Here is an 18,375-nt window from a genome sequence, read left to right on the forward strand (position 1 = left end):
CATGGATAGAGACAAAACACCAAAACAAAGGCAGCTCCCACGCTGTCTTGTCAGTTCATTCAGCGACAACTCGGCGGTCCACTTTTCAAAGGCCTAATTGTGTGCTGTGCACCAAAGCTAACAACAATTATAGCGTTTCATCCTGACACAACCGCGTGCAGAGCGCGGCGGTTTATTTCCAGTGAAGTGACTCGTCTTCATGAGGCTCGGAGACGAAGGCGTTGATGGATAAGCAGGAGGCGGAGGCCGGTTTGTCTCCTCGCTGCGTGGTGTACGACACAGGAAAACAAAAAAAACTTGTGGGAGGTAAAGAGGATACAATCCTACAGACACACCGTCTCATGGGTGTGGGCATGAGCATTTGTCTCGGCCGTGTGCTGTTTGGTTTACTGTAGCTCACGTCAATGACAGTGACTGAGACTCAGCCTGTGTGTATGTGTGCACACGCGAGTGTGTCTCTGTACGTGTGTGTGTTGAGAGGTTAGCTGTCAGTCTTGCACAGCGACTGGTGAGCAGAAGGCTCCGCTCTCACCTGCCTACCAGTGTTACTGTCGCTGCCTCAGAGGCTTTCAACTGCACTGTCACATTGAATCCATTCTCACTCTCAGCGTGTGCACATCTCACTGTTTGACTGCGTCTGTTTCTGTACTTTTTGACGTTCAAGCGAGACATGGCGACTTCTGCTGAACAGTGGCCATCGTGACCACAAGAGTCCGTTATAAGATACTAATACAGCATATTTTTATTTCTGTGTTATGGCCATTATTTATTTTTTTTTTTTCTGTGCTATCATATAGAGTGGCTAACTATGTAGTAGCAGCTAACTTGGATAACTTGATTCATTCAGCTGGTCCAAATAATCGATACTTACCTTCTTTTGATGGCTGATACCAATGACATAACTGATAATTTCACATTTCTGTCATTAACAACAAAGTTCCTCACCTGTGATTTATGCTTTCCAGTGCGTAAGAAAGACTAACGGGCTGGCTATATTTAACGCATAATGTGGAGCAGCTGCTGCAACACCACGCCACCACTGTAATCAATAAAACAGGCTACACAAGGAGGGTATGTGCCAATTTGACGCTCTCTACAAGCATAAAAGCTGCTCGCTCCAAGCAGTTTAGCCTTTGTATCATCATCTCTATTTATGGGCGATAATGTCATTAAGGTCAAATAGCCGATATCATAACCTTGTGGTTGGCCTGGTATAGATCACTCACCCCTGACTTTCTCATCCATGTCTAAAGTTTGCTCAGTAGGCTGTAGCGTGCTCATTGTGTTGAAGTGAGCAAAGTTGCATCGAACTTCTCATTTGTGAGAAGATGATTTATTTCCAGCTTTCAAAGCTCATGTTCTCACTTTGATTTCATAAGCAGATTATGCTTCTAACAGTGATTGAGTTAGTTGAATATTCTGGAGGTAAAATAGTTACAATTACTAAAGGGAATTCAATTAGTTACTCACATCATGAAGTTATTTTGATAGTCGATTGAAATGACAAATAAATGCTAAAAGGTCAGACAATAAATTCAATTTAGGCATGTCAGCTTGAGCTTTGGGAAATTGTGAAGAAACAATAAATAGACCAATGGAGAAATTGATTGTTAGATGAATCGAAAGGGAAAATCATCAGCAATTGCTGCCCCACATGTGAACCCATGCTAAAATGCTGGCAACTGTGCTCTCCAATGATTTGCTACCTGCAGCTCTCAACACTTACATATTTAGCTTCTTGTGTCTGCGACTGTCACACCCTCCCAGAAACTGCAGAGCGAATTAGCTCACAAGTTGCTTCTTTAAAGTCTGACTTGAAGATGTCTTGCGGCTCCTTACTGAGAGGCTGAACCTCGAGTATGTCATCGGTTGCTATACTTGGAGGCAGTTAAGTTTTTCTGGAGCTCAGTTGCCTGCTTGACACTTTAATGAAGCTGCAGGGGCCAGTTCTGAGTTAAATCTGGGCTGGTGGAGACCAGAGGCTGCTGTAGCTGCTATAAAGTGTCCCTTTCTTTTCTCCTGTTTCTCATCTTCATGCTGTCTCATAAACATGTATCACAATTTCATCCAGTGATCCAAAACATAGCAAAGCATGTTCACTTCTTGAAAGTAATTGATTTTTAAAAGGCTAACTAGAAGGAGACTCCTTAAAATGCTTGATTGGAGCATCAAACACCTCCTATAAAAGTAATTTAGACACCTTCTAGTCTATGTTATAATGGCTCCTTATCAAAAACATCCCAAGATTAAACTCTCCAGCTATCTCCTGCTCTTGTCTCTCCATCTGTCCCGCCTCCTCCCATTCTCTCTGATACATAACTAATTGTCTATTAAAGGAGCTGATGCATGGTGCTCTGCTGCTACGCTCTGTGATCCCAGGATTCACCGCAGCATCTGCCCACTCTTGAGGGCGCTTAGAGCTGCCGCACCCAACCAGCGTGACTCCTGGGTGGGTGGGTGGCCCGATGCCTTTCGGTCCTAGTCATTAGATTAGTCATCTGCAGTGTTGCTGAAGTATAAATGGGCAGATATTGATGCGGTGCTGTTGTTAGCGTGGCTGGATTTGTCCTAGCCGCAGGCAGCGTTAATGCTAATCAGGTGCAGTCGATGGCTGCATGGCAAACAGCCACGTTCCAGACGTTGTTTGTCTTTGATTTACGTTTTCACCTGTGATAGTCTTCCCCCCTCACAGGTAGTCGGTTGTTAATTCATATCTACAGCAACATCATGCATTATGCATTGTTATTAGTATTGCAGAAGGCTTCTACTACATCAGAATGTGTCAGATTCCATTATAAAAATCACATTTATCTCACTAATACAAATATTAATGTGGTATGTTTTGACACTGAAGTCATTCTCAAGTACTTAAAAGATGAGTCTGGTCATATTCTTTGTTTTTTCTTGTCAGTGAATTCCACAAAAAGACCGTCTGTGTATCCAAAGCCTGATAAAGCCTGTTCCCCTGTGTTCAACAGCTCTATTGTTGTAGAAAATCAAATAAGATATTAAAAACACAATGGACGTCTGTGGCACAGATATATCAGACTTAACAGTCAATATCTGTTAGTGGGGCCAGTTCTTTTTTTTTCTTTTTTTCTAAGATCATCCCCCCTCGTGTGAGGTGTCATAACCCATCCATGAAAGAAAGACAGATTGCATTTTGTATTTGTTTACCACAGTCAGTGATTTCAGTTGCCACATTCCACTTCCTTCTCTAAATGCAGCAGCTGTAGTATTTTTACTCCAGACCGTCTGAGTCACTGGATGACCTTTGTAACACACGGAGACATTCATGGCCATGCACCCCTCAGATTCTCTTTACTTGCAACCTTTAATAATATAACTCTGCTGAACTCATGTTCCAACCTTTTACCACATAACCTTAGACAACCACACACACACACACACACACACGTTATTCACATTCTCTCTGGCTTCACTGTGTCCTAAGACCTGGCCTCCCTATTAGAGCCCCAGAGATGCCCAATGTCGGAGGCAGATGCTGATACTGATAAGCAAAATTCTATAAATCGGATGATCAACGCACCTTTAAGGCAATGATCCTTCAAATGAGGTTCTCAGACACTTGTGTCAAAGGTAAGATAGATAGCTAGATAGATAGATAGATAGATAGATAGATAGATAGATAGATAGATAGATAGATAGATAGATAGATAGAACATAAGCTTGTTGGTTTCATACAGAAGTAAAAAAAAAAAAAAGCAGGCCTCTCATTTCTGCTGGACGACTTTGGATTGACTGAAATGACAGTTAGCCTATCAACTGTAGCCAGCGAGCAGTTTGGTTGAAACTCCCTCCCCCTGTTGATATATAACTGTAACTGCAAAAAGTGTAGCTTCGACAGTGGATGGTCTGTGTTCTTGTGTTACAGTGTGGTGCTACAGTGTCAGGTCTGGCATTAGAGACCTTTCTATTCAAAATGCTTCAAGTGGTTTGTCTCCTCTCTCACAGCGTCCCTGCCTAGAACATGATTGGACGATCACTGTTCCTGGGCAGTGTTCAGCAAATGGTCTATTGTGCTTTAAAATAAGAGAACCCACATAACTGATATTCATCTGAATGTGTGAAGAAAAAGACCTCAGGATGTGTATTTTTTTTCGAAATGATTTCATCAGAGGCGTCTCCGTTTAATCTTTCGTCATTCGTTGTCTCGCTGCCTCACTTTTCTCTGCCTCCTTTCTCCGTCTTCCGCCTGCATCTCTCTAATTTTTCCCCATCTCTTTTTTTCCTCATTAGTCACTCTAATGTCGTTCTTCTCTCTGACTGTGCACCTGCTTCTCTTCACCCCCCACCTCACCCCCTCACTGCCACTTCCTCTCCCGCTCTGCCGCCTACGCCTACGCCTCCGCCTCCGCGTTCTACTGTAGGATTGTGAGCGTGCATGAACAGGACCACTGATGAGATCAATTATCTATCAGCAGTCACAAAAGTATTGATTTAATTCCCCAACCACACACACACACACACACACACACACACACACACACACACACACATCTCTCTCTGCAGTGCAGCGCTCCTTTTGTCCCGTGGGCCTTGGGGAAATCAGAGGCTCTCTGCGTACGCCGTGGGCTCGATTGTGTTTGTAAAATGTTCAAGTCATGCCCTAAAATGGGAGCTGTTTAAGTGTGTGTTCGAAAGAACGTGTGTGTGTGTATGCATCCTTACTCCGTTTATAAAGCTCGAAAGCCCCGGCCCCTTTCCCATGGGGTTACGCATCGTGGAGACGGCTATTATTCTTTTATCATTCGGCTTTTTGTTGTCATTACACATCGCTCTTTGCGTCTCGTCCCCAGTGGCCTCATCCCTCATTCTGTCCCCCTCTCTCTCTATACGTTTGATGCCCCTTTTCTTTTCTTTCCCCGGCCCTATCCCTCCACCACTGCTCCCCGGCAGTGGTGAGGTGTTTTATGGGTTGTTTGTTAAAGCGTAGAAGCATAGCGGCCTCCCCTTTTGTCCCCTGTTTCCTCCTCCCTGCTTCCACCACCCCCGGCCCAGGGGGAATCGTTGGAGTGCAGCTTTTTCCGTCTTTGCCACTCTTCTTGTTGCATGATTTAGAAGCAGTGGCTGTGGTGATGCACGCACGTGTGTGTGTGTGCACATAGACACACACACACACACACACACACACACACCGACTCCCCAGAGCGCTTAATCACTCCTTTCTTCTGCTATTTTTCAATCTTTCATCCAAAAACAGTGGAGGGCCTATTCACACACAGCGGCACAAACACTTACCTAAATGCACATTTAATACAGAATGTCACACATTTTCTTTTCTCACACACACACACACACACACACACACACACACACACACACACACACACACACACACACACACACACACACACACCAGGGAGGCGGTGCATTGCTCTGGGAGTCTGAACACTGCATTGGTTTCCCCTCCATTATCCTGCGATTGGACAGTTAATGTTGCAGGAGGCGAGAGAAATGGAGGGAGATAGAGGCCTATAGCTCCGACATTTACTTTCCATTTTTCTGCACACGCAAACAGAGCGGAGCAGCCGAAACGCCCGTTCTCACGCACACACACGTGCAAACACTGGCACATACCACCACACCAGGAAATATGCAGAACATATATTTGTTTTCAGGCTCCATTAATATGCATATGAAAGGGGGAAAAGCCTCTCCTAAGACACAGCCAATTATTGCACGGCAACCTCTCTGCCGTTTATCAGAGCTTCACACCTGCAGTAAACATGCCTGGCTGCGTTGTGTTATCTCATTATATACAATATATAGCAAGGGAAGAAAATGCAGCCAGTGCTTTACATGTATGCACCTCAGGGCTGGAAGGAATCAGCGTTATACTAGTGTAAATATATACACTTTCATCTAATCTATGTTCTCTCTATTACGGTATTGTCGGTAGTTGCTGTGTTCAGTATTTGACAACCTGAGGATGAGACTTGCATTCTGTCCCTCTCTCCTCTCTGTTTTTCCTCTCACAGCAACATTATCTGCTTTCTTCGTCGGCAGAGTGTTTCGTAAAGTCACCCCCGAAAACAAAACAGTCGTAACAGCAGGTGAGCCGCCAGTGGAGGAAGCTCATTGTTAATTGTGTAGCCGATCACACTCAACTTGCATCGCAACAACCAGGCGCGCTTACAAGTTTGTGCATAACAACATAAGCAGGACTACACTGAACAGGAGGCGTTGCTGGACGGGTACCACATTTAAGTATAAAATGCTAAAAGGTGTCACCAAATGTACTTAGGCGGCCTGCTCTAGTAAAGTGTCGGAAAGTAACTAGTCACTTAAGTTACTAAATAAATGTACAGAATGTGGAGGTATAAAGTAGCAACAACTAGAATTACTCAAGTAAATTACTCAAGTACTCAAGCTTTTTAAAAAACACAGAGTTGCCAAATTTCATTAAAGAGCTTTCTAATCTCCCTGCTACTGCGGTAGGTGACTGCGTATCAGATTTAATTTAGCACGAACAATAAAGTCAGTGTGACAGTTATTAATGATTTCGTTCTTAATGTCAAAGCTCTGGTGTTTCATCCTCGCCTGCACACGGGAATGTTTTTGAAAAGGACTTAAACCCTCCCTTTTCTCTTCACATGATAAGTGCCCTCGCAGCAGTCTCCCTCATCATTGTATAGTTTGACATGATCTAATGAGCTGCTGTGAAGTGCCGGCCACACCGCCCACGCTGCAAACTGATAATAAACACGGCTTAGTTTTTGCCACAGGTTGTGCCATCCACTCAGATATTTGTTTGCTCTTTTGCATTTGGAAGAAAACTCCAAACCTATCAGAGGCAGTTGGTGCATTTACATGCAGCGTGGCTCCCCTGGTTATTCATATCCCCGTACGCGTGATCAGAGAATCCAGTTCACTGATCGTGTGCCTGCAGGTGTCCCTTTGATTCCTGAACATTTCAGCTGCTCATTTCTGTACCAACTGAGCTGCCTCAACAGCTGATAATGAGCACAGTTTGCTAGACTTAGAGTCTCAATCTCATCACTGGCTTTAGAAAACAGACAATGAGAATGAAAACACAATTTACTGTATGATTGCCACTACTGGAGTTTGAATGTTCCCTTTGTTATATTATATCATAGTGTAATATTCAAGATTCAAGATGAATTTAATTGCCATTAAGAAATTTGAGATGTGCAACGACCATGATAGGTTCTCTGGGATGTTCATTCCCAAGAGCCTAAAACGGTTCACCTGTTCCACCTCAGCTCCACTGCTGTAGACAGGGGGGCATGTCTGCTTTTTTTTTTTAGATAACCCGATGAAGTTCTGAGTACCGAGGTTGTCATTAAGCGTAATTGCAAGTGAAGTGGACATCAGCAGTTTTTTTTTTTTTTTTTACTTATATTGTTCTCCCGTTGATAACGATCACTGTCATTACTTTCCATCCATCGGATTTTCTGACAAAGATGGAGAATGGTCAGGTAACTGCTTAAGATGTCGACATGCCGAAGTATCCTGGTTTTTATTGGAACTATAATCCAGGTTGTCTCAGCCCAGGAAACATAAAAAATCTGACCATCACCATGATACTTACATACGTACTCATTGGTGAAGGCTCCAATATTTATGATATTGGTCTATGCCCCCTCTCTCCTGTCCTGCTTCAAAGCTGCAAGACTATTCGATCATTATCATCATGCATAAAGTCACTTCCCAAATACAAACTGCGAGAAAATTGCTGCCGCTGAATTATGAAGATTTCCAGCTTTCTCTGTTTCATATCATGGGTTTTTGAAGAATTGCCTGGAAAAAATGAGACATCGAAATACCACCTAGGACCAGACCCAAGAAATCAATCTGCAAGCAAATTAATCGATACTGACAATAATCAGATTCAGCCCTGGTTTCATTGTGTCTGTCTGTACTTCCTGGAGGTCAGTTGCACTAAGAGGTACATTTAGCAGCTTTCCACGTTCAGTCCTTCTCTCCCAGGAACTTCCTTTTCATCCTCTTCTTGTTTGGCTCCTTCGGACCATTTCAGGCCATCTGGACATATCACAGTGTGTGCAGGGATACACAAAGCAATGCCAGCACCTTTTTTTTTTTTTTTTTTTTTTTTAAACGTACACGTCTGGAGAGCAGAGACCTCTGTCGGCGAGGGGAGCGAAAAAAAAAAGAGCACGACAGTCAAGACGGTCAAAGAGCAGAGGGCAAAGACAGAGGGAAGAGAGGCAGGAGGAGAAAGAGTAACAAGGGAGGAGAGACTCTCCGTTGCCTGGCAACAAAACATCATTCGGTGCAAGGGTGTTGGGGGGATGAAAGGGAAAATGGGATGTGACCAGGAATAGATTGAAGGGGGTTTTGTAGATGTTTTGCAGGGGTTACAAGAAGATGGCAAATCGCTCAGCTGAGTGTCAGCTGATAGCAGCACTGACTGATGAAACACTCCACTCATTACAAGTGATGAGATCAGTATCACAAGTAATTAACTGCATTTAGAAAACACAGGAACATCTTGATTTGAATTATTTTCCTTTCTTTAATGTGTCAGTTTTCTATAACAAAGCTTTCATACATCAGGTAAAAAAAAAATAAAAAATCTGGATTGGTTCAACTGCTACAGGTTTAACATTATGTGAAATCCAGACCTGCAGCCAACTCACACATGCACAAACACCCGGTGAATTATAAATTCAAAAGCCCCTTCTCACTTCCAGCCCATCAAATACAGCAGAACTGATCATGTGCTTTAAAGCTTGACACGCTGTAGGTCCCTCTCTGGCATCACTTCTTGAAGCAACCTTTTCCCCCAGAGACTGTGGTTTATGTTGTTTGTTGTCAATACTTATTTGTTTTTAACTGATGTACCATAAGTAAGTTAACAAATGATATAACCAATGTTACGAGACCAAACTAAGTTATTTTAACCCAAAGCATGATCTTTTCCTAAGTCATTTCGGAGGTTAGTCCTAACCAAGTGGTTTTTGTGTCAAGCATACTGTTGCTAACTTGAACGTAAAGCCTTTGTATAAGTCTAACTAGATGTTGCATATTGCGTATTTTTGCTAATTTGACCCAGAGACCTTCTGTCTTTGATGTTGTTGAAATTTAAGAAACTAAGGCGATTCCTTCAACACAGGCTTATCTGCCTTTTACTAAGATTTAAATGATGAAAACGCTCTTAGGTCCATCACTTCCAACCAGGAAATGATAAGCTTATGCTAGCTTGGGTCTGCCCAAACACCAAAAATATCCACCTTCCAACAAATCAGTGAACACAATATGTGTTGGTTGTGTCCGTTGTGTTGGTTCGTGATTATTTTCATGATATCAAAGCTGTTCATTTTCTACCTCTGTATTCCGGAAAGATTAAGTGTTTTCAGAAAAGGTTAAAGAACAACAGAACAAGCCTGCATCCATGCTAACATCACCAGGAGGCTGGAATCACTGGCACAGCAACGCTAACATCAGCATCGGACTATGCTGTGAGAACATGCTAATGTTTAGCCCGTAAAATGTTTTAACAGGTTAGCGTGATACTGTTTGGATTAAATGATTTCGGTCTGATGATGATGAAGAGCGTCTGAACTACATTTTTCCCCTTGGCAAAGTGGCGGTTGACCCCTGAAGCTAGCATGGCTATAAATCGACTTTTTCTCCTGAGGTATACGCGGGGGTCTTCATATCAGTGACTCACAGAGAAACATACAACATGCTGAGGTTACAAACTGGGTTAGCCCCCTCCTAAATCTCATTCAACTCTTTGAAAGAAAGCCAGAAAATGTCCCCCAAAAAAAGTCAAATCAAGTTATAGGCTATGTGAGCCGACTCACACAGGATTCAGTCTGTACTCCTCCCCTGGCCTCTCTTGTTTCTCTCACTTTTCCTCTATCATTATCTGTCCCATTTCGCTCTCATATTGTCTCCTCTTCAATGCTGAAGTGGAGAGGTGAGTCAACAAGAGACAGATAATTGGGCCGATAAGTAGGGGGTGGCAGATGCAAGAATTACAAAAAAAGTAGAGCATTAAAACTATTTCATTTATTTATTTATTTTACAGCGAAGGGAGTTTGAGGAATCATTGCAAAGACTTGAGTGATTAGGTGAAGTGTTCGTTATCTACACAGGAGAAGACAGTCGTGAAGACAGATACGTTTTTAGGCCCATTATAGTCGGACTCACATGGAGCTGTTATCACATGGAGGTGATGAGTCGGCCATGGTTCCTCTTTTCGTCCCTGGTGATAGCCAACTCTAATGTATTTAGGACCTGCTTATTACTGTCTGCCACAAGTCATGGTTTGTCAGGTGTCTAATTTTAAATGTCTCTCTGTCTCTCTCTCTCTTTGTCCCTCCGTCTCCCTCTCAGCTAATTTCCAGTGACGCAGATGGGGCCATTCAGAGGGCAGGACGCTTCAGGGTGGAGAATGGCTCATCAGATGAGGTACATACAACAAAACACACCGCGCCCATCTACTTGCCCCCGTCGTTGCCCTCACTGACCTCAGTCAATGGACAAGACATCAGAAACGATGGTTATTTCTGAGGCCATAGACTTATTTATTATATCTGTACATATGGGAGCCACCCTCGTGTTGTTCTACATGACAGTGAAGTTTAATTTCCTGTAAATAAATTGTGCGACTGTGGATTTCTCTGTGAAAGTGCAGTGGCTTCCGTATAAAATTAGTTGCACTATGTTAGACAGTAGAAATTGCTACATACAGCTCAGAAACACAGAAAACTGAGAGACCTTCAGATGTATTTTGTATTAATGATTAATGCAGCGACCCGGTGTTCATATATATGAAGAGAAGAAATAATTCATCACATGCTGACATCTCCCTGTCTTATATCCTGAGAGTCACATTACTAGATCAAAGAAACGGGTCGACTCTTTCCTCCAACTTCAGGCTGAACGTCCTCAGTCTATCATACTGACCACTTGTTTTAATTACAGCAGCTACAGTGTGAGTCCATTGTGGGCCTTGTCTTAATGTGATTCACTCCCTCGCTTTTGTCTCTAATGTTGGTATGATTTAGGTTGTCATGTTATATAAGACAAATCTTAAACCCCTCCATTTTTTATAGAGAATATTTTCTCCGGGATAATGTCCATCGTGATTCCACAATAAGAGCATAAAGACAGACTGTAGCTGACCAGGCTCCAGGCTCTGGCTGTACCTGGTTCCCTGCCCGGTATTATCATCAGTACTGCTGCATAGTGTAACAGTTTTCTGCAGAGAAGACCGCTGTGACTCAAGCTGTGACCATCATGATGACAACGTGGCGTGTGCCCGCGTGTTTTTCTGTGTGTATGTGATAAACAGACCTCGGACTACACTCCGGGAACCTGGAGGAGAACCGATGTCCATCTGGAGAATCCAGAGTACCACACCAGATGGTTCTTTAAATACTTCCTGGGAAAAGGTCAGTGCTGCTCTGCTGTGCTCTGTTTTACACACACACACGCACGCACACACAGTGTTCGATAGAAGGAGAAAGGGTGAGGCAGAGCCTATTTGCTGGCTCTCTCAGATGCTGCAGAAATAAAACATCCTCAGAATTTCCTCCCTGGTCCACAGGACGCTTCTTATCTTATGAAGTCAGCCTCATCCTCATGCTGCACCACTCTTCAGCGAAGGCCAGAACTTGTTAGCATCCAGCCATATCCCCACTGAGAGACTCACTGACACTTTAATCCTATACACCACCCAGGGAGGATGCCCATTGAGGACATCCAGCCTCACCACCAAAAGATAAGACAATTAAGATCAGACTGTTAGCTTCACAATTGAGCCCAGTGTTGTGCTGCACGCCAGCAGGAGACATTCACAAGAGCAGCCATGGAGATTGTTAAAAAATAAAAATAAAATCCCTCTTTGTTCACCTTTCTGACCCTCATCATCTCGCCCATCCTCATTAACACACCGGCGGTGTAGACGGCCCAGCGAGTCGTGCAACAAAAGATCATTGTCCTGGTTTCTTTGCTGCAGCTCGAATCAGGAAGGAATGCCTTCAGCTGAAAGGTTGAGATAAAGGACAGATACAGAGATGGATGCAGATAATTGTGAAGGTGGCGAAAAGTCAGCGAGCGGAAGCGAAGAAGTGCGTTTTCTCCTCTAGACAGAGTCGGATCGTGTTATGGTATGGGCAGTTTAAAAAGAGCCACGTCTCCAGCAGGTTGGCTCGACCTCTTTGGACTGCAGCTGAGCCATCTGCGTCTCACAGCCTGAACAGAGCTGACAACACAACACACTATGAACTTCAGGGCCAGTGATTCTAACATGACCACTTCCTGTTCAAAGAAGCATCCAAATCAATGACGTGGACTATCAATTTCTCCGAATCACAATCAGAATCAGAATTTCCTTTATTTGTCCCGCAAACGGCGAAATTTATTCATCACAGCAGCCAAAGGACAGTGATATTGTAATAAACAATAATAATAAAAGAATAAACAATACAATAAAAAAGTAAGATATAGAAATATGCTCAGATACATTGTATATAAACATTGTTTTACTGTTAACAGTGTAATTGTAAGCAGTATGGCAGTGTGTTGTTGAATAATAATAAATACGGTTATGTGAAATTGTCCATTTAGTGCAAAAGACAGAGAAATTTCTTCACGATAAGGTGAAGAATAGTGAAGCAGCTTGTTTCCCCCTCGCCTTACATCCAGTGGGAAGATAATCCCCGTTGATTAAAACAGGCTTCCTTCTCACACAGAGGAAAGCCGTCTAAACTAACAAGGATGTAACTGCAACAGTCCTGCAAAGTCGTTCTTTACCTGGAGCGTAAAAACACAGCCAGTGGCTCAAAAACCAAACCGAGGAGGAAAGGGGGAAATTGTGAAAACAAAGGAAACAATCAAGGAAAAGAAAGCGTGAGAGGAGGACAAAAGAGAGGGACAGCGTCGCAGGCAGAGATCCTGCGTCTAATTGGGTTTGGAGGTCTGCTCAGCATTGTTTCTGAGGATGTTGCCCTGTCAACCGAGGAGGCAGAGGCATGAATGTGTGACTCTGCTGGTGTCGTCAGGAGATCTTTGTCTGGAAGAGAAAACTGGAGGACTTGGGGGGGTGGGTGGGCGGATAAGAGAAAGGGAGGCAGAAAAAAAAAATTAAAGAAAGGATCGGAAGGAGGACAAAACAGGCAGAGGAAGACAGGCCAAGACACAGAGGGGATGAAAGGGATGGTTAACGATGATGATGATGGCAAATATGAGGAAAAAGAGCCTTCTACCTAAAGTAAACTACAATCTTCATTATGATATCCACACAATCTTATCTGTTTATTATCTCTGTCTCCCCCCAGTCCATCAGAACTACGTGGGTACGGATGCAGAGAAGAATCCCTTCTACCTGTCGGTCGTCCTCTCAGACCAGAACAACCAGCGGGTTCCTCAGTACAGAGCCATCCTCTGGAGGAAGACGGTGAGTTCAACACCATCGCACCTCACAGCAGTGGTCGAAGAAGTGAAGAACTGTTATAAGTGGCTCCTTGTGGTATTGCTGTCGGTGTTAGCAACTTGGCTACCGCTAGCAGGCGTAAGAGTCCCAGTTCGACCTAGAAAACTCAAATCTCAGTGCTATGAAAAGGCAGACTATAACACCTGACTGTATGAACACAAGGTTGTGTTATTCAAGTGGAAAGAATGGTGCTTTTAAATTGTCGTAAGTCTTGGTTATAAGGAGAAATACGCATCAGCAGGGTAACAGACTTTGACACAACACCAGAGCGCTCCACATCGAGTGAATGCCGTCCGTCCACTCTCGCTTTAAGTCGGTATCTTTCCCTCTCCCTCTTCGCCTTCTTTGCCTCCTCCATCTGCAGGTTTTTTTCTTTGCTTTTGCAGTGTAGAGTTCCCACAGTTATCCGAGGTTAGTGACTAGGGAAAAGCACGCCTCTTCCTGTTTTTTGGTTCTCTTCCGTAATTCAACCTTCATCATTCATCAGAAAAATCTTGCCCGGTGGCAGACTGAATCTGAATCGGTATTAGCTTCAGAATGATAACTTCAAGCAAAAAGATGTTTATTGCGTTATTAAGTCAAAGTGGCAATACATGAATGGAGAAATACTGCATTTAAAATTCTACTCAAAGGTTCCCTCCGGTGTTTTGAACCTCTAGTAGAACTACAAAGCAGTTTATTTAATGCCAGGAAACACAGAAGTGCCCTAAAAAAGGAAAGAAAGAGATGACTAGAGACTAAACATGGGTGTGATCAATGTATGATTTGAAAAACAGCTTTGCAGCTGTTTTATGAGGAAGAAAGTGCATTCAACGCTTAAGCTCACCTCAAGGATGCACACATTGAATTTTACGGAGGACATAACTTTTGTTTGTTTACAAGAAAGATCCACAGAGCACCTTTTAAATAAAGTATTATCAGCTCCAAGCATTTAAACCGAGAAAGTACCAGCTCCTGCGGATAAATAGCAGCTGTGACTGATCAGTATTATATATTACACTGTGATGTTGTTAATTGTGATTCGTCATTGTGTATACTTGGTACAAGATCGTAGGTAGCACCTTTCCTGGGATCTAAATATGAGAGGGCACAAACTGGCACCTTGAGGCCCTTCGCTAATCTACTTTTGAGTCACGGCTTGCGTAGGTGTGTGAGTGTGTGTGAGTGTGTGTGTGAGATGCATGTTTCGCTGTTGTGTGTTTGCAGTGTGGTGACTCAGCTTCATGACCAAGATATCTTGGATCTAATTTTGGTCCCCAGCCTCATCTGGAACCTGATTAGGGCGGTGCACCTCCGCTGCCTGATCACATTGATTTATCCTGTTCCTCTGAGACCCTAACTGGTACAGGATGTTGTTGTCGTCGAGCAGAACAACTTTGTTTGTCTTGAACTGCTCTGGTTTAATTCGTTTCTCCGTAATTATTCTCGGGCTGATTGAAAAATATGCCGTGCGCTGTGAATTTAGTCCAGGTAATTCAGGAGTTCGCAGGATATTCTTTTAGAAAAGAACGACGGGTCGGACGACAGTGTCTCCTCTGAGAGAAGTCGACTGAAGCCCATTGTGCTTCCAGAGTTTCTGATCTCTGATCTGTGTCAATTTTTTTGTTCGCTCAGGGCACTCTGAAGATCAGCCTCCCCTACAGCCCGACCAAAACACTATCAGTCAAGTCCATCCTCAGGTGAGAAGCGCAGCCTGGAGCTCTCAGTCGACGCAGTTCATTCACTCTTTACAATACAGTTTTAAGAATCAATATTGTTGGCTTTCTCATGCTGCTGAGCAGAGGTGCCAGATGTGACTGACACCAAATAGTCCAATGAGAGCCTCAAATTTCTTATGTCAAGGTGCAGGAGGTCCACTCCTTGTATAAAAACGACACAGTGACTCAATGAAACATTACTCTACCTATACGGAGATGTCAAAGAAATTGTATTCTCTTTAAATGTCTCTAGTACAGAATGATAATGTTTTGTCAAAAGCCTGGTCTCAGGGTTTTTTTTACGATACAAAAAAATTTATTCCATCAAATTGATTTCTTGTTATCATAGATTCATAATTTGGTCTGTAACATTGTAGAAAATTATGGAATACGCCCATCTAAAAAAAAGAGTCCCAGAGGCTTTTTTTTGTTTTGTCCAACAATATAAAAGATTTTTAAAAAAAGCAGCCAATCCTCACATTTAAAAAAAGCTGACACCGGAGAACATTTTTATACTCTTATAAGGTAATCATGTATCAAGATAGTAGCTGATAAAGAATCTATTTATCTAATTCTTTCACTGACTGATAGTTTCTGCCTCGGTCATTGTTTGATTGCCTGCTCTTGTCATGTCAGTTTCAATTATACTAATTGGCGGAGAGGTGTGAGGAATTAATTTTAACTTTACGGTGGGGGAAAACAGCCAAAAGTAGTGACAAGAGTGGCCATGTTTCTCAGAAAACTGCTAAATCTGGCAACGCTGCTTTCACAGTTTCACAGTCAAAAATTTACACCGTCATCTAATTAATAATTTATGGAAGAACCATTGTATTTTATTGTCATGTTATATTTCCCCGTAGCAGATTTCATCAGTGACAAGTAACAGGATGTAAAAAAAAAAGAAAAAAGCTTGAAACAGGAGATAAAAATTCCTCAGGCTGAGCAGCGTCACCGCTCACACTCTGAATGAGAACAAATGGAACAAGTAGGATGAGAAATTCCCCGTATCAAGTCTCCTGCTCATTTTTCTGTGTAACACTTTGGGCTATTTGTCTTCCATCGATCCCAAACACCTCCATTCTCTGTTTCTCATTTCTACTTCCCTCCACTCCTCCTTTACCTCCTCTCCTCACCCCCAGTGCAATGAACATGGACAGGTTTGAGAAAGGCCCCAGGGAGATCCTCAACCCGGAGATTCAGAAGGTGAGTGTAACACCCTTAGCATCTGCCAGCTCTTAATGAAATGTAGCCCCTCGCTCCGTTTCATACCGGGTCTGATCAGCAGCATCTGAACTGTATTATGTCCTCGGGCTGTGTCATCTCTACCTGGAGTGCTGGACAGTGTGAATGATAATTGTTATGTCCTCTTTCCTCAGGATCTGCTGGTGTTGGAGGAACAGGAGGTAGGGGCTGAAACTGCTTTCGCAATACAGTTTAAGCTTAGATGTTGATTGGTTTCATAGCAAACGGAGCATTTGTTTTCAAGGCTGGAGACAGCTTTCTTTAAGCCCTTTTGTTCAGTTTCCTTTCCTTTCTTCCCCGTACATGCGTATCATAACATACCTTTTTGTATATTTCCTTTATCTGGTTAAATTGCTGGCATACTGTTGAAAAAGAATCCCTACTATTGTGTTTTGTCTCGCAGGGAAAGGAGTTCAAATTATTTGCATTATATCATGTTCTTTAATTTCTCTCTCTGTGTAAGGATAGTTACACTGATAATTCACACTTTTAAATGTCTTTCGTGTGTCTTTCTGCTCACATTTTACATCATTCTTTATGTACATTTCTGAAGGCCTTCACACACTAGGGATGTGACAAATAATTGACCCAAAAATGCAAAATACTCACCTGCAAAATGTGTTGCTCCAAAGCTATTTGCACCGACGGGGACATGCGCTCCAATGTGGGAATTTGCAGCAAAGGTACATTATCACATTGAAATGATAGATACCGCCGACCGAGCAGGACTCCAGACCATCCCGCGGGTCTCTGCGCTCACACTGCAGCACTGACCGGCTCGCTGACACGCAGAGAAAGGTCGCTTTCACTGGGATGACCTGAGCTGTCTATCCCGGGGCTCCGGTTCTGTCCAGTCCGTTCAGATGTGTTTATAGATTAAAACACCAAAGTTGCAAACAAAAATTGACTGTTTTTATGAAAGCAGTCTGGTGGATTTAAAGGCAGCACAGATGGGTGTCACTGCTTCATTTCATATAGTTCACATATGCAGCAGTCTGTATGCAGGGGGGCAGTCGAGATTACTCATCCCAAGTCACCTTTTTTATATTGTGTTTAGTTTTGAAGTGAAGTCTAATTTGCACAAAATGATTGGCTGATGTCTTAATTCTTAGTGTGGAAGCTCAAAAAAATGTACTGCATTCAGATAAAACTGATGTTGACGTATGAATTAATGTGTGTTAAGGCCTTCACTATAGAGCACTGTGTGTCAAACGGAAAACATATTAAATGTGTGTTTGTAAATTATTTTCACAATTTTAATCCACCTCTTATTTTTGTAGGGTTCCGTCAACTTTAAATTTGGCGTCCTGTTTGCCAAAGATGGACAGCTCACAGATGACGAGATGTTTAGCAATGGTAAATCCTTCTATACTCAATGTTTCCAGTGTCCAAACTTTTTGAAATACCCCTTAGTCCCTTTCTTACCGAGAGGTAAATGAGAAGATTGGTGTCATTTTCATTCATCCCTCTTTTGTATGGAGCTAAAGTGAATGGACAAGTGCTCTATTTATCTTCTATCTTGTGAAAACTCACTAAAAACTTAAGCAAAAATAAAAACCTGGAGGCAGCAGTCATTTTAACTTCATGGCAACAGACCTACCAGTGCCTCACAAGCTCAGTAGCTAGCATTTAAAATGTTTCTTTCTAAAAGAAGAAAGTTTTAGAGATTCTGTCAGACTGATTTATTACTTTTAGATGGAGCCAGACTAGCTGTTTCCTCTTGAAAAGTGTAGTCCCCAATATGTCAAACCGTCCCCCTATCAAAGCAGTATGTACTGCAATAGAAGATGTCCCAGAAGTCAAGAGTCCTGTGTTTGTTTGTTCGTTGGTTTGTTTCAGAGACGGGGAGTGAGGGCTTCGATAAGTTTCTCAATCTGCTGGGTGATTCCATTACGCTGCAGGGATGGGCAGGTTACCGTGGAGGGCTAGACACCAAGAGTAAGAGAGCCCACATCTGCTGAATCACACTTCATTAATACAACT

General features: G+C 42.9%; 1 protein-coding gene across 9 annotated transcripts in view; it reads left to right on the forward strand.

Moving 5' to 3' along the window:
• The window catches only part of garnl3 (GTPase activating Rap/RanGAP domain like 3), a 73,471-nt gene that overhangs the window by 32,650 nt on the left and 22,446 nt on the right, over positions 1-18,375 (forward strand). For all 9 annotated transcript variants that reach the window (XM_037117601.1, XM_037117604.1, XM_037117607.1 and 6 more), the window contains 8 exons: positions 10,351-10,425; positions 11,312-11,411; positions 13,299-13,417; positions 15,068-15,132; positions 16,290-16,353; positions 16,527-16,553; positions 17,673-17,748; positions 18,232-18,330. In XM_037117601.1, coding sequence (XP_036973496.1) covers positions 10,351-10,425; positions 11,312-11,411; positions 13,299-13,417; positions 15,068-15,132; positions 16,290-16,353; positions 16,527-16,553; positions 17,673-17,748; positions 18,232-18,330 — 625 coding nt within the window. The remainder of the gene's footprint in view (positions 1-10,350; positions 10,426-11,311; positions 11,412-13,298; positions 13,418-15,067; positions 15,133-16,289; positions 16,354-16,526; positions 16,554-17,672; positions 17,749-18,231; positions 18,331-18,375) is intronic.

The sequence above is a fragment of the Acanthopagrus latus genome, chromosome 12 (assembly GCF_904848185.1).
Source record: "Acanthopagrus latus isolate v.2019 chromosome 12, fAcaLat1.1, whole genome shotgun sequence".
NCBI lineage: Eukaryota > Metazoa > Chordata > Actinopteri > Spariformes > Sparidae > Acanthopagrus > Acanthopagrus latus.